Genomic DNA, 11488 nt, shown 5'->3' on the forward strand with positions numbered 1-11488 from the left:
AACCTACCCACAACCGCGCCGTCCCTCCCGGGCTCTGCCCAGCGCGGCCGGCCCGGGCCCGCGTCAATCACGGCCGCCGCTGGGCCCGGCAGGGGCGGGAGCGCTGTCACATGGGCGGCGGCGGCGGCGCTTCCGCAGCGGCCGGAAAGACGCGGCCGGTGACGGTCCGTGCCCGCCGCCGCGGGCCCGGCGGTGCCGATGGGGCCCGGCCGCCTCTGCTGGTCGCTGTTGCTGCGCTGCCGGCGGGCGGCGGCGGCTCTGGGCGCGCCTCGGTGTCCCCCGCTGCCCGCCCGCCCGCTCAGCGCCGCCGCTCCGCTCCGGGCCCCCCTGCGCCCGCCGGGCGCGGGCGGCCGAGCGCCGTGGGACGGGGCGGCGGGCGCCGGCGGGGATGAAGAAGAAGAAGGAGAGGAGGATGAGGCGGCGCTGGAGGAGCTGCTGGGCCCGTCTCCGCTGGCCCCGGGGCCCGGCGCCCAGCGCGTTGCCATCGTGCACCCCGCGGTCAAGTGGGGCCCGCAGAAGTCGCCGCTCACCACGGGTGCGGGGCTGCGGGGGGCGGGCGGGCTCCCAGAGCCCTGGGAAGAAACACATCCAGGGGATTTGGAATGGATTGCCCAGGGAGGTGGTGGAGTCACTGCACCTGCACGTGTGTAAGAGAAGACTGACAGTAGCCCTGAGTGCCATGGGCTGTTGACAGGGGCTGTTCGGCCCAGGTTGGGCTTGATGGTCTCAGAGGTCTTTTCCAGCCTAACTCATCCTGTGGCTGTGCCGCCTGTGTGAAGGGGACCCGCTGTTACAGCGGTGACACCGCGACATGCGGCTTGCAGAGGACAAGCTTGGATGGAAGGTCTCGGTCGCTCTTTCCTTTGACAACTTTTTAAAAGACAGGAGCTGTTAGTGAGTGTTGGCAGGTCTGTGCTTTGAGTTGCAAACCACGCTAACTCTATTGTGGACAGCAGAAAGCCTCAGTGCGGGTTGCTCAGGGAAACAGTCGGGTGTCCCCCTTATAACCCGGAAAAGGCTCGGACTTCACAGTCTGATCGTAACCTAGCACAATGTTAATTGCCCTCAGCCCTGAGCCGTGCATCCTGCCCAGGTGGGCTGGAGTCTTTGGCCTTAGGCTTGCCCAGAAGTTGGCTGAAGAGCAGCAATACCCTCCTGTGCAGAGAAGAGAGTGCAGTGAAGATGAAGTCTTGTTTAAATCCTCTCGGGGACTTAAGTGCTTTCATGCAGTTACTTACAATAACTCCTCTGTAGGGACTTTCTTTAGGACTGCTGTTAGGTTTCTCTCAGAAATTGTCATAACTAGCTAATGTATAAACATTAATCACACAAAATTAAGATACATTATGGACTTAATGCTTCTCTTTGAACACTTCTTTATGTAAGGTTGTAGTGTAAAGAATTAAAACATCTTGTAAGTTAGCTTTTTATGTATAGACTCGTAGAATTGTTTGGTTGGAAGGAACTTTGAAAGGTCATCTAGTCTGACCTCCCTGCAGTGAGCCAGGACATCTTCCACTGGAGCAGCTTGTTCAGAGCCCTGTCTAATCTGGCCTTGAATGCTCACAGGGAATGTTTACAGGACCATCACCTCTCAGGGCAGTATGTTCTAGTGTCTCAACACTCCCATTGTAAAAAAAATCTTCTTTATGTCAAATCTCTTGGTTTATAACCACTGCCCCGTTTTATTGCAGGAGGTCCTGCTAAAGAAGTCTGTCCCCATCTTTCTTATAAGCCCCTTTTACGTACTAAAAGGCTGTAAAAAGGTCTTCCCAGGAGCCTTCTCTAAGCTGGACAACACCAACTCTCCCAGACATTTCTCACAGGAGAGGTTCCACCTGTCTTATGGTCTTTGTGGCACTCCTGCTCCAGCAGGTCCATGTGTGCCTTGTGCTGGGGACCCCCGAGCTGGATGTGGCACTGCAAGTGGGGTCACACCAGAGCAGAACAGAGGGGCAGAATCCCTTTCCTTGCCCTGCTGACTGCATTGCTTTGGATGCAGCCCAGGCACATTTGGCTTTCTGGGCTCTCTGAGCAGTCCTTCTGGGCAGGGCTGCTCTCAATCTGTCCATCCCCCAGCCTGTATCAATATACTGGGAGGTTGCCCTGACCCAAATGCAGGACCTTGTACTTGTTGATCCTCACTAGTTTTCCATGGGCCCACTTCTTGAGCCTGTCCATGTCCTTCTGGATGGCAAGAGACAGTTTATATATACTTTAATTCCAATTTATTATGTGATGAACCTAAATCTTGTTTAGTTTTATTAGTGCTGTTAATTGTGACAAATTGTCACATTGAAAAATAAAGTTTTTAACCTTTTCAGAATTGATGTGACATAATTTTACAGCTGAAAAGCAGGTAAAATATGAGGGCACTTTTCACAGAAGAGTAGCAATGGTCCCTTTCTATTTATTTAGGGCCTCCAGATGAAGAGCCTGAAGTCTGAACAAATGTTTTGGAATTGTTTTTAAAGCACCACAGATACAACAGGAAATCTGTGTATTTTACAACAATGAACAATACGAGGAAAAACTGGATCATGAATATCTTTAAAAATATGTTGCCTTTTGGACCAGTGTGACCTATTAGTATATAAAGTATGTGTTGCTGTCTAGAGAAACTTGATGAATTTGTTCTGAAGAGGAAAGGTTTGGCATATCAAGACTAGAATTGCTGATCTGATATTCTTGTGTAGTCTTTGTGATTTCACAGAGTCCTCAAAAATCATTGCTTCGCAGTGTAGATGTTAAAAACTCAAAAGTAATTGATAAACCAGAATACAGGATTCAAATCTGCTGGTTTTAGCAAGTCACAAACCAGTTTAGGTCCCTTATGAATAAGTGGCTGTGAAGTTAGCAGCAGGATATGCCATATTAGTAATTCCCAAATTACTGCTGCAAAACACCAAAGTGCTAATTGTGTGGCTTTGTGCTCATCTCAGGTAACAGATTTTCCAGCTAGTTATTCATTTCACTTGTTAAGGAAAAAAGCTTGGTGATTTCTTTCCTGACAGTACAATTAAAAATTCTCCTAAGCCAACAACCACAGAAATAATTTATACTGTCAGAGAGATGTTTTGTATGATAAAATTGCATCAAACTGTTCAATTACTCTGATTAGAGATAAGACACCTTGCTCCTTGTACTATAGGTTGAAAGAATTTTAGTGTAGCTTAGTCTTTCCATGTTCATGCATGTACTGTAGTTATTTGAGATCTGAGCAGAGTTATGGTGGTACATGGTAATATTTATTTCTTTTTTCTGTTATTGTTATGTTCTTGAAGCTGAATTACAGATTGCCGAAGCCGCTGCTCTTGTAGATACTCTTCAGAACTGGACAATTCTAGATAAAATAATTATTCCTACAAAAAATCGCAGCAAGAAGTTTGTTTTTGGCAAAGGAAACTTTCAGGTTTTGACAGGTAAGGACTGAGATTTTTTGGCACTGCATCACTCAAAATGGAAGACTTTTGCAGCCAAACTCTTCAAGGACAGGTGTGAAAGTTGAAAAGAGGGAGAATTTTGTTAATCCATCATGCAGGTTTGCAGGCAATTTTGAAAGAATTTTTAAGGTTACAAAAGCAATGCAGAATAGACGTAACTCCTGGTCACTGAAAATGCGTGAGGCAACTGAGTCTATAACTTTATGTGATTGACATAAATGAAACTGATGCTGTTCTTGGCACAGTACTAAATTAGCAATTATAACTGCTCTATGAACAAAGAATATGCTGCCATTTGATGTTTTATGAGCACTCTGCTTGGTGCAAAATGGTTTATAGTCTGGGCATTTAAAAAGAGAGTTGACATTTAACACTATATTTTGCAATCATTATCCATCTTTTAGAAAAGATTAAAAAATTGCCCCATGTGACAGCTGTCTTCTTGAATATGGAAAGAATATCTTCACTAACAAAGGTAATTAAATATAATATCAAATCACATTCTTTTCATCATTATTGTTTGGAAGCTGTTGATGTTAGGAGAAGTGGTCGGTTAAGATTCTGAATTTGCAGATGTTAATATATGAAGCACCAGGACTGAGTTTTGTTGAAAACAATCTTAATACCTATTGCATTTGTCCAATTGATATGTTTCCAGCTCTTGTGCATGAAATTTTCCATCAGCTTAGTATAATTTATTATAGACTCTGCTCCCACATTTGACATTTGCCCTACTTAAAATGTTGGAAAAGTTAACGAAGGTGGTTTTTTTTACAGTGATGGTGCTAACACCTTTTGTTATGAAGAATGTCAACATTTTGGGTTAGCTATGTGCTAAAATTTCTATATTTATAATGGATAGCATATTTTCTCCTTATGCTGTGGGTGCTGAATTGTATTTTGAATATGAGGTGTTAATTCAGAGCAAGCTTTTAGCTGAATGTTTCAAATACTTAAACTTTCATGCCTAACACTTAAAAAGAAGCACTGAGGGGTGCAGTATACTTCAGTACTTTAACATTGGCAGTAAAATGACTGGTACATGAACTACAGATATTCTTGGACAAACTGAAATAAAAATTTTGGGGGTTTTTAGTGTGTGCAGCATCATGCAGGGTGTAAAGTGTATGCAAACTCTGCAAGCAAACATTAATGCTTTGCTGGTAGTTTTGAATGCTTGCCCTGATTATAAAATGAAGAGATGACAAGTATCTCTAAGAGGTGGTTATTCAAGTGCTTCCATTTGTTGATGAAGGGGAATTTGAAAATGTTTAATTTAAATTTCCTAGTTTTTACGAAAACTATTTTATAGTATGAGTTCTTAGTACTAGATTTGCTAAAAATTGTTTTCGCAATTATAGATCTTAAGAGCAGGGTTGATTCAAGAAAGTGTTTGAGAACGTGTATACAAACATTCTGGATTTTAGAGATGACATAAGGGAACTATAAGGGAACTACTGCATATTTTAAGCGTCTTTTGCTAAATTAGAGTAATGATGAGGGGTTTGGACTGGTTGGGGGTTTATTAAGTATTTCATTAAAAGTTTATTATTAAATAATTTTCCTGCATTCCTCTCTGTGAGTTTTAGTAATCTTTTTTCTTTTTCCGTGTTATCCCTAGACTTTCCCCTTCCAGTATTTCATAATAGCTTTTACAAGCATTTAACCACTGAGATTCTTGATTCTGAGATATGCTATAAGATTTGTTGCAGGAATCCATAAAGGGCAGTGGAAGGATTCTCACTGAATTTGATGGGCCTAGACATAAAGTTCTACTTTCGAAACTCTCTTTAACTCCTCTCTTTCTGGTCTACCAAATTTTGACTTTGCATGCTTAAAATGATTGCCCATCCAATGCAATGGAATCCTGAGATCCTCTGAGTTCAAGTGTCCATCAGCTAAATAACTGTACTTGCTGTGTAGGAATTGATCTAGTGATACTGTGGGGGACAGAAGATATCTCAATTATTTTGTCTTACATGGCTAAAGAAAGAACTAGAAGGTGCCTGGGGCGTGCAAGTCTTTGACAGATACACGGTGGTACTTCACATTTTTCGCTGTAATGCCCAAACAAAAGAAGCAAAACTACAGGTAGCATTGGCTGAAATTCCACTTCTCAGGTACCTGGGGCTGTGCAAATCACATACTCATATCTGCATGTTTTAGTGACTATTTCTTTACAGTAACAAAACCCATCAGTATTTACTGTAAAGAAAAAAGACATAGGGTGTTCACTGATTGATTAGAGCACAGAATTATTTACACTAATGTCATTATTTTAAGCTTCTGCAGTGCTGACAGACAAAACCAGAATGTTCGATAATGTTACAAAATATATTTTTCATGAAAAGGTCCTGGTTCTTTCTAGGATACAAGATGGATTGCAAGAATGTGTAGGAATTGGATGTGTATAGCCCGTATATAAAACTGTTGAGCTTAATAAGGAAAGCTATAAACAAGTAAGATTAATTTCTGTTTAAATTTTCCATTTTTCTGCATTATGTGGCATAGAAATGTATACATGGCAGTTGGTATGAGTTATATGGATGTTTTAGAGGTATATTTGGCTCTCTGAAATTTCAGAATAGCAATTATAGTTTACCAAGAGAGTTGTATGCTTTTTCAAGCTACAGTTGAGCCAGAAAAATGTGGAATTTTTTCTCTGTGCTTCTTGCCATGAGCAGGTTTTATTTACAATTCAGTCATTTAGTGATTTTATTTTTACTATCAGAATACCACTATTGCATCATAGTTTTTAGGTATTTGGGTATAACTGGATTAAAGAAAATTGCTTCTAATTAACTGTTACTCTGCTGCCAGGTCAAATCTGAAAAATGAAGCGTCTCAGCGAGATCAGCAGAGAGGTGGTTCAAGATACATCATGGGCTCAGGTAAAGTCTAAATATTCTCATGATTTTGAGGATTTTTTTCTCCACAGCAACAAATTTCGTTGCATGTTATTTTATTTGGAGGAGGTCAGGAGGAAAAACAGTGTTCTGCATCTAATTAAACAAATGTAGAAAAATTTATTGGAAAGTAAGTTAAATAACAAGGTTTGGGGCTGTGCTGGTCAAGTTTTTTGGTCAATAAGTGGTCAAGGATAAACTATTTGCTTGCCACAGGGATTTTTCATAAAATGGAAAATATCCATACATGGATATTTTAGAGTGGTTAGCATAGGTTTTATAATTACATGTTCACTTTCTTAGGCAAGAATACACACTTTTTACAAGCCCTAGTACTAACTCACTTGATTTCCAAATACATCACTTGCTTTACAGTTTCTCTTGTAAACTATTCTGCCAACCACTCATTTGTATTTTTCAGGTGAAACATTTCTAGAAACACAGAATCGTGTCTTGAAAGAAAGAGAACTTAAAATTAGGAATGCCCTGGAGAAACTAAGGAGAAAAAGGGCTTTACTTCGAACTCGGCGCAGAAAATGCGAGTTCCCGATGGTCTCAGTCATGGGCTATACCAACTGTGGTAAGCAAAACCTCCTGAAAGCATAGCACAAAAGAGCTTATATTTGTCTAGTTTTCAATTAGAAACTCTAGCCAGATTCTCACTTGTGTGTGTATAGGTTTCATATTTTAATTAGTTTTTTGTAATTGTGTAATGAATATTTGTCAGTTAGGATGTAGTTAGGGAAGCATATTAAGTTGCTTGGTTTTTTCAGTCTCAAAGACACGTTTTGCAGAAATGCCTAACACCTATTGTGCCAAAAAGATTTTATATACAATGCTGAAGACTACACTGTTAATGTCACTTTATATGAATCTCTACTACTTGATCAGAATGGGTACAGAAGAGTACACGAGTGTTTAGATCTCCATGAAGACTTGAGGCATAGGGAGACAATTGAGAGCTGGCTGTTGATCTGAGAAACCTGCTCAAGCAGCACTGTAGCTTTTCATGGATTATGTGATGCATTCTGAGATGTGTTCCTAGGAGAATCTAAATAAAACCAAAGGGGGTTTTGCTGCTTTTTTAAATTTGGTTTGGTTGGTTTTTAGCTTACACAAGTGAATGCTTACTCAAGGCATAAATAGACTTTGGATAATCAGGTTGGATTATCTTAAGACAATTTCATTTTCTTATTCAACTTCTTTAAAAAAACAAACCTATCTTGCACTAATTTTGTTATGACTTGTACACTCAAAGATTTGGATTATACTGTATGTTTTTCTTAAATGTCATACTTCCATACTTTACAAACAGAAGATTCAAATATATATATAGATATATATAGAGAGATATAAAACCATTTTGTATACACATAATTGAAACCCTTTTATTAGGCTAGATACTGAACGTCTTAATGACTTTTATACTTTAATGACTAATTATGTGAAATATTCATTGAGTCAAATAAATGTCTCTAGTATTACCTTCATGAAGAAATACCTGATAAAGGCCTCAGCCTAATAAGATGTATATTATTAGCGCTTCTCTTTATTTTTTTTATTTAGCAAGTAAATTATTTCATTTGACAGCAGAAACACTGAGGAGTGTGTAAGTGCATGCTCCTAATGCGGTCGTGGCAGTGCTCTTCAGAGAGTCTTACAGGTGAGAGGAGTGGGTAGGTCACTTTGCAGGTGGAATCAGTCTTTGATCATGTTGTGATTTCACAGAACAGCAGTAGATACCAGAATGTGATTACATACATGACCTTAAACCCAATTCCAAGTTATAAAATGTAAGACTGTCTTCAGAGTTCCTAACATCACATAGATAACTGATCACAAGCTACTAAAATAGATTTAAAAATAGATGTTACACCATACATTCCACCTGAGCCTTGCAAATTCAATTTTACTTGGAACAAGCCATTAAAATTTTGTCCTTTTTCATTTAATTAGGAAAAACTACTTTGATCAAAGCCTTGACTGGGGAAGCAGGAATTCAACCCAAGGATCAGTTGTTTGCCACTCTGGATATTACAGCCCATGCTGGCTACCTGCCCTCACATATGGCAGTTATTTATGTTGACACCATTGGGTTTCTGACTGATCTTCCACATAATCTGGTTGAGTCCTTTTCAGCTACACTAGAAGAAGTGGCTTACTCAGTAAGTAGTTGACTATAAAAATTGAGAAATCAAATTAATTTTCTTGTAGATAATCTTCACCCCTTCAAAACAGGGGAAGTTAATTGACATGCTGTTCCTTAGCAAAGTACCCGGCCGACTATAGTAAACTCCTAAGATAATGATGTAAATATCTTAGAGTAAACTAATTTTCTGATACTTTTTGTATGCACAACATACAGTTATGAAGGGATTTCAGAAAGGGGTTATTTGGAGTATATATGTCCATCTCCATGATACTTAAGCCAGATAAAATATCTGAACACTGCATCCAAGTGAGTCAAGGCTAGCTTTCCTGGGAGTTAAAAATGAAATAAAGCATCTGAAATTACCTGGTTTTAACTTAAGGTTTCCTGTAGAACTACAAGTGGGTGACTGTGATGTGATGCAGGCAGCATGTAATAAATACAAATCTACTTTAGCAATTATTTTCTCATTAAAGTTGTTTTCCTGTGCTATAAAGTGTAAAGCTGCATACATACACACAGACATTCAAACAGAAACCCTGTATTATGCAAGGTAATGAAATTCAGTGGTAGCTAGATGCCAGAATGCTGCTAAAGATTACATTTCACCATATCATCTCAGGGCTTTCCAAAGCTGGCTGAAAGTGTCCTGTTTGTCACTTCTAATTATTTTTCAAAATTTTAAAGCAATGTCTTGAGCAAAGATGATGAAACAATTTGAATGCAAATGTTGAGTTTGGTTGCTTGGTTTTTATCATGGCAAACAATCTATATATACTTGAAACTGGTAATTTTTGTATAAAGCTTTTTAGTGAAGCATCAGTAATAGTACCCTTGGAGCTAAGCATAAGGATAATCTTCTATATTTTGATTGGAAAAATAGCATTACAAGTTACATGGAGGTTTTTTTTCCCCTCTGTTTTTGAAACAGTTTTGCAGCCATTACTCTTCTAAAAGCTTTTTGTAGAGATTGCTCTTTTTAATCTCCAGTGGTTTTGAAGCCTTATTGTTACAAAGCCTTGGCTTTGAAAAAAATGGATAAATTATTATTTGAAATCTGATTCTGTAACTAGCTTGATTGACATTTGCTTCAGGTTTGTGGGATGCAATTTGTACTGACTAGAGGTGGAAGACTAAGCTGCTGCAGATTTTCTTCCATCATGGCCTAAGAAGCAATAGTTTAATACTGTTTTAGTAGTTAATTTTACAGTGCTAATTTGCCAGTGTATTGCCAAATGGATGGGAAGTAATTTTACATGAATTAACAGTGCAAAAATGGTATACTATCGCTAGAACCCGGTAACAGCTGTTGCATATTGATCTTTGCTAGGATCTGATAGTTCATGTGAGGGATATTACTCATCCAGAAACCATGCTCCAGAAAGCAACTGTTCTGTCAGTTCTGAGGAATCTTAATCTTCCAAGCCATTTGCTGGACTCAGTGGTAGAAGTTCATAACAAAGTGGATTTGGTAGAAAGGTAAGCAAGAGATGCTAAGTGTACTTAAGCATTTCTTATGTTCTGGAAGCTTTTTAATTCGTAGTCTAGAAAAGAGATCCCACACTTCAGAATATATTTAATAGTGTTTCTCAATCTTTTACATATGTAACTATGGTCTGAAAAAGAATTAATTATCTTTTAATTACAAAAGAAATCACTTGAGTCATACAAGAAGTGGCCTCTGTAGAAGGTGTCAGTACAAAGTAATTCAGTTAAAGTGTCTGTGCTTGGAATTTTTTCACAACCTAATTTTCATGAACAAATGTGCTAGCAATTAATTTTCTTTCAGGTATAAACCTGCTGAAGAAAATGCTTTAGCTGTTTCTGCTCTGCATGGGCATGGTTTAGAAGAACTGAAACAAGAAATAGAGAAAAAAATACTGACAGCAACAGGGAAGAAGATTCTAACAGTTAACATCAACTTAGAGGGACCTCAGCTAAGGTAAATAATTCTGAATCATATGAAGGACTTGGAGAAATATGAAACACTTAATCATTCATGTCTTAAACTTTTCAAATCATATCATACTGATTTTAATCTGCATTAAGAATAACATATAATTATCAATGCTTTGCAACGTAGTGACAAAAATAGCTCCATTAGAGAAGTGAAGCAAAACACTTCATCTTTCAAAATGTTACCTAGATAGGAACCTTCTGACCTAAACCAGGATCACATTTTGTGCAGTGTGTCATACTTTTAAGATACTAATATACTTTTACATTTACAGTTGGCTCTATAAAGAAGCAACAGTTCAGGAAGTAGAGGTCATGCCTGAAGATGGCACAGCCAGGGTGAAGGTGATAATCAGCAGCTCTGCTTTTGGCAGATACAAAAACCTCTTTCCCAACAGTAAGATTTTCATGTCATGAAACTGCATCCTGTTCCAGGAGAAGAAGCTGATCTCCTCAGGAGGATGTGAAATTAAGTGAATGACCTGTTAGACTCACTGCTGAATAGTTTATTTTTCTTCCCCACTTGATGTTTTTGGAATGGACGCTGTTTCAGAACACTCCTATATGGAAACAATAAGAGCTTTGAGCTTAATTTTGTCAGCAAGTACCAGGACAGCACTAAATTTTTTATGTTAAACCTGTTGCTAGCTATGAGCTGAGGACCTCAAACACAGGGAATGACGTTTGATGTAACCTTCAGAAAAGTACCAAGTTTCTTATATCATATAAATAAAGCTTTTTATTGCCTTTTTCAGAAGCAATAGTATTTATTATAATTAAGATGTTTCAGATGGTCTTTGGAAAATGAAAGCAAGTGAACAAAATCTTGTTGGTTGTATATAAATAATGAAGATGAATATATGTTCAAGCAGAATGCGTGAATGTAAGTAAAATAACTGCCCTGTCTTACTGCAGTGAAGAAAAAAAAATCAGTTAAGGCATTAAATAAAATTAGCTGTGAACATCTTTTACCCATACAGTTTTCTTGCCTACAGTAATTTATCCACAATACCTATTACTATGTCAGTTCTTGG

General features: G+C 38.9%; 2 protein-coding genes across 3 annotated transcripts in view; one reads left to right on the plus strand and one right to left on the minus strand.

Annotated features, from left to right (window-relative positions):
• The window catches only part of LOC134548093 (cohesin subunit SA-2-like), a 61582-nt gene extending 61445 nt beyond the window's left edge, over nt 1-137 (minus strand). For both annotated transcript variants that reach the window (XM_063392461.1, XM_063392460.1), the window contains exon 1: nt 8-137. The gene's annotated coding sequence lies outside the window, so the exon portion shown is untranslated. The remainder of the gene's footprint in view (nt 1-7) is intronic.
• Nucleotides 113-11211, plus strand: GTPBP6 (GTP binding protein 6 (putative)). The gene is made up of 10 exons (XM_063392464.1): nt 113-535; nt 3285-3422; nt 3848-3918; nt 5433-5563; nt 6264-6334; nt 6771-6929; nt 8306-8514; nt 9829-9977; nt 10288-10440; nt 10730-11211. Exons 1-10 carry the CDS (start codon nt 199-201, stop codon nt 10869-10871), a joined length of 1560 nt encoding a protein of 519 aa, XP_063248534.1. The 5' UTR covers nt 113-198; the 3' UTR covers nt 10872-11211.
• The last annotated feature ends 277 nt before the right edge of the window (nt 11212-11488 follow it).

This window comes from Prinia subflava, chromosome 3 (genome assembly GCF_021018805.1).
Source record: "Prinia subflava isolate CZ2003 ecotype Zambia chromosome 3, Cam_Psub_1.2, whole genome shotgun sequence".
In the NCBI taxonomy this organism is placed as follows: domain Eukaryota; kingdom Metazoa; phylum Chordata; class Aves; order Passeriformes; family Cisticolidae; genus Prinia; species Prinia subflava.

Coding starts and splice junctions, on each gene's coding strand:
- GTPBP6 (XM_063392464.1), top strand. CDS start 199: ATGGGGCCCGGCCGCCTCTGCTGGTCGCTGTTGCTGCGCTGCCGGCGG. Junction 6,335..6,770: donor AAGATACATCATGGGCTCAG/GTAAAGTCTAAA, acceptor TGTATTTTTCAG/GTGAAACATTTCTAGAAACA. Junction 10,441..10,729: donor TTAGAGGGACCTCAGCTAAG/GTAAATAATTCT, acceptor TTACATTTACAG/TTGGCTCTATAAAGAAGCAA.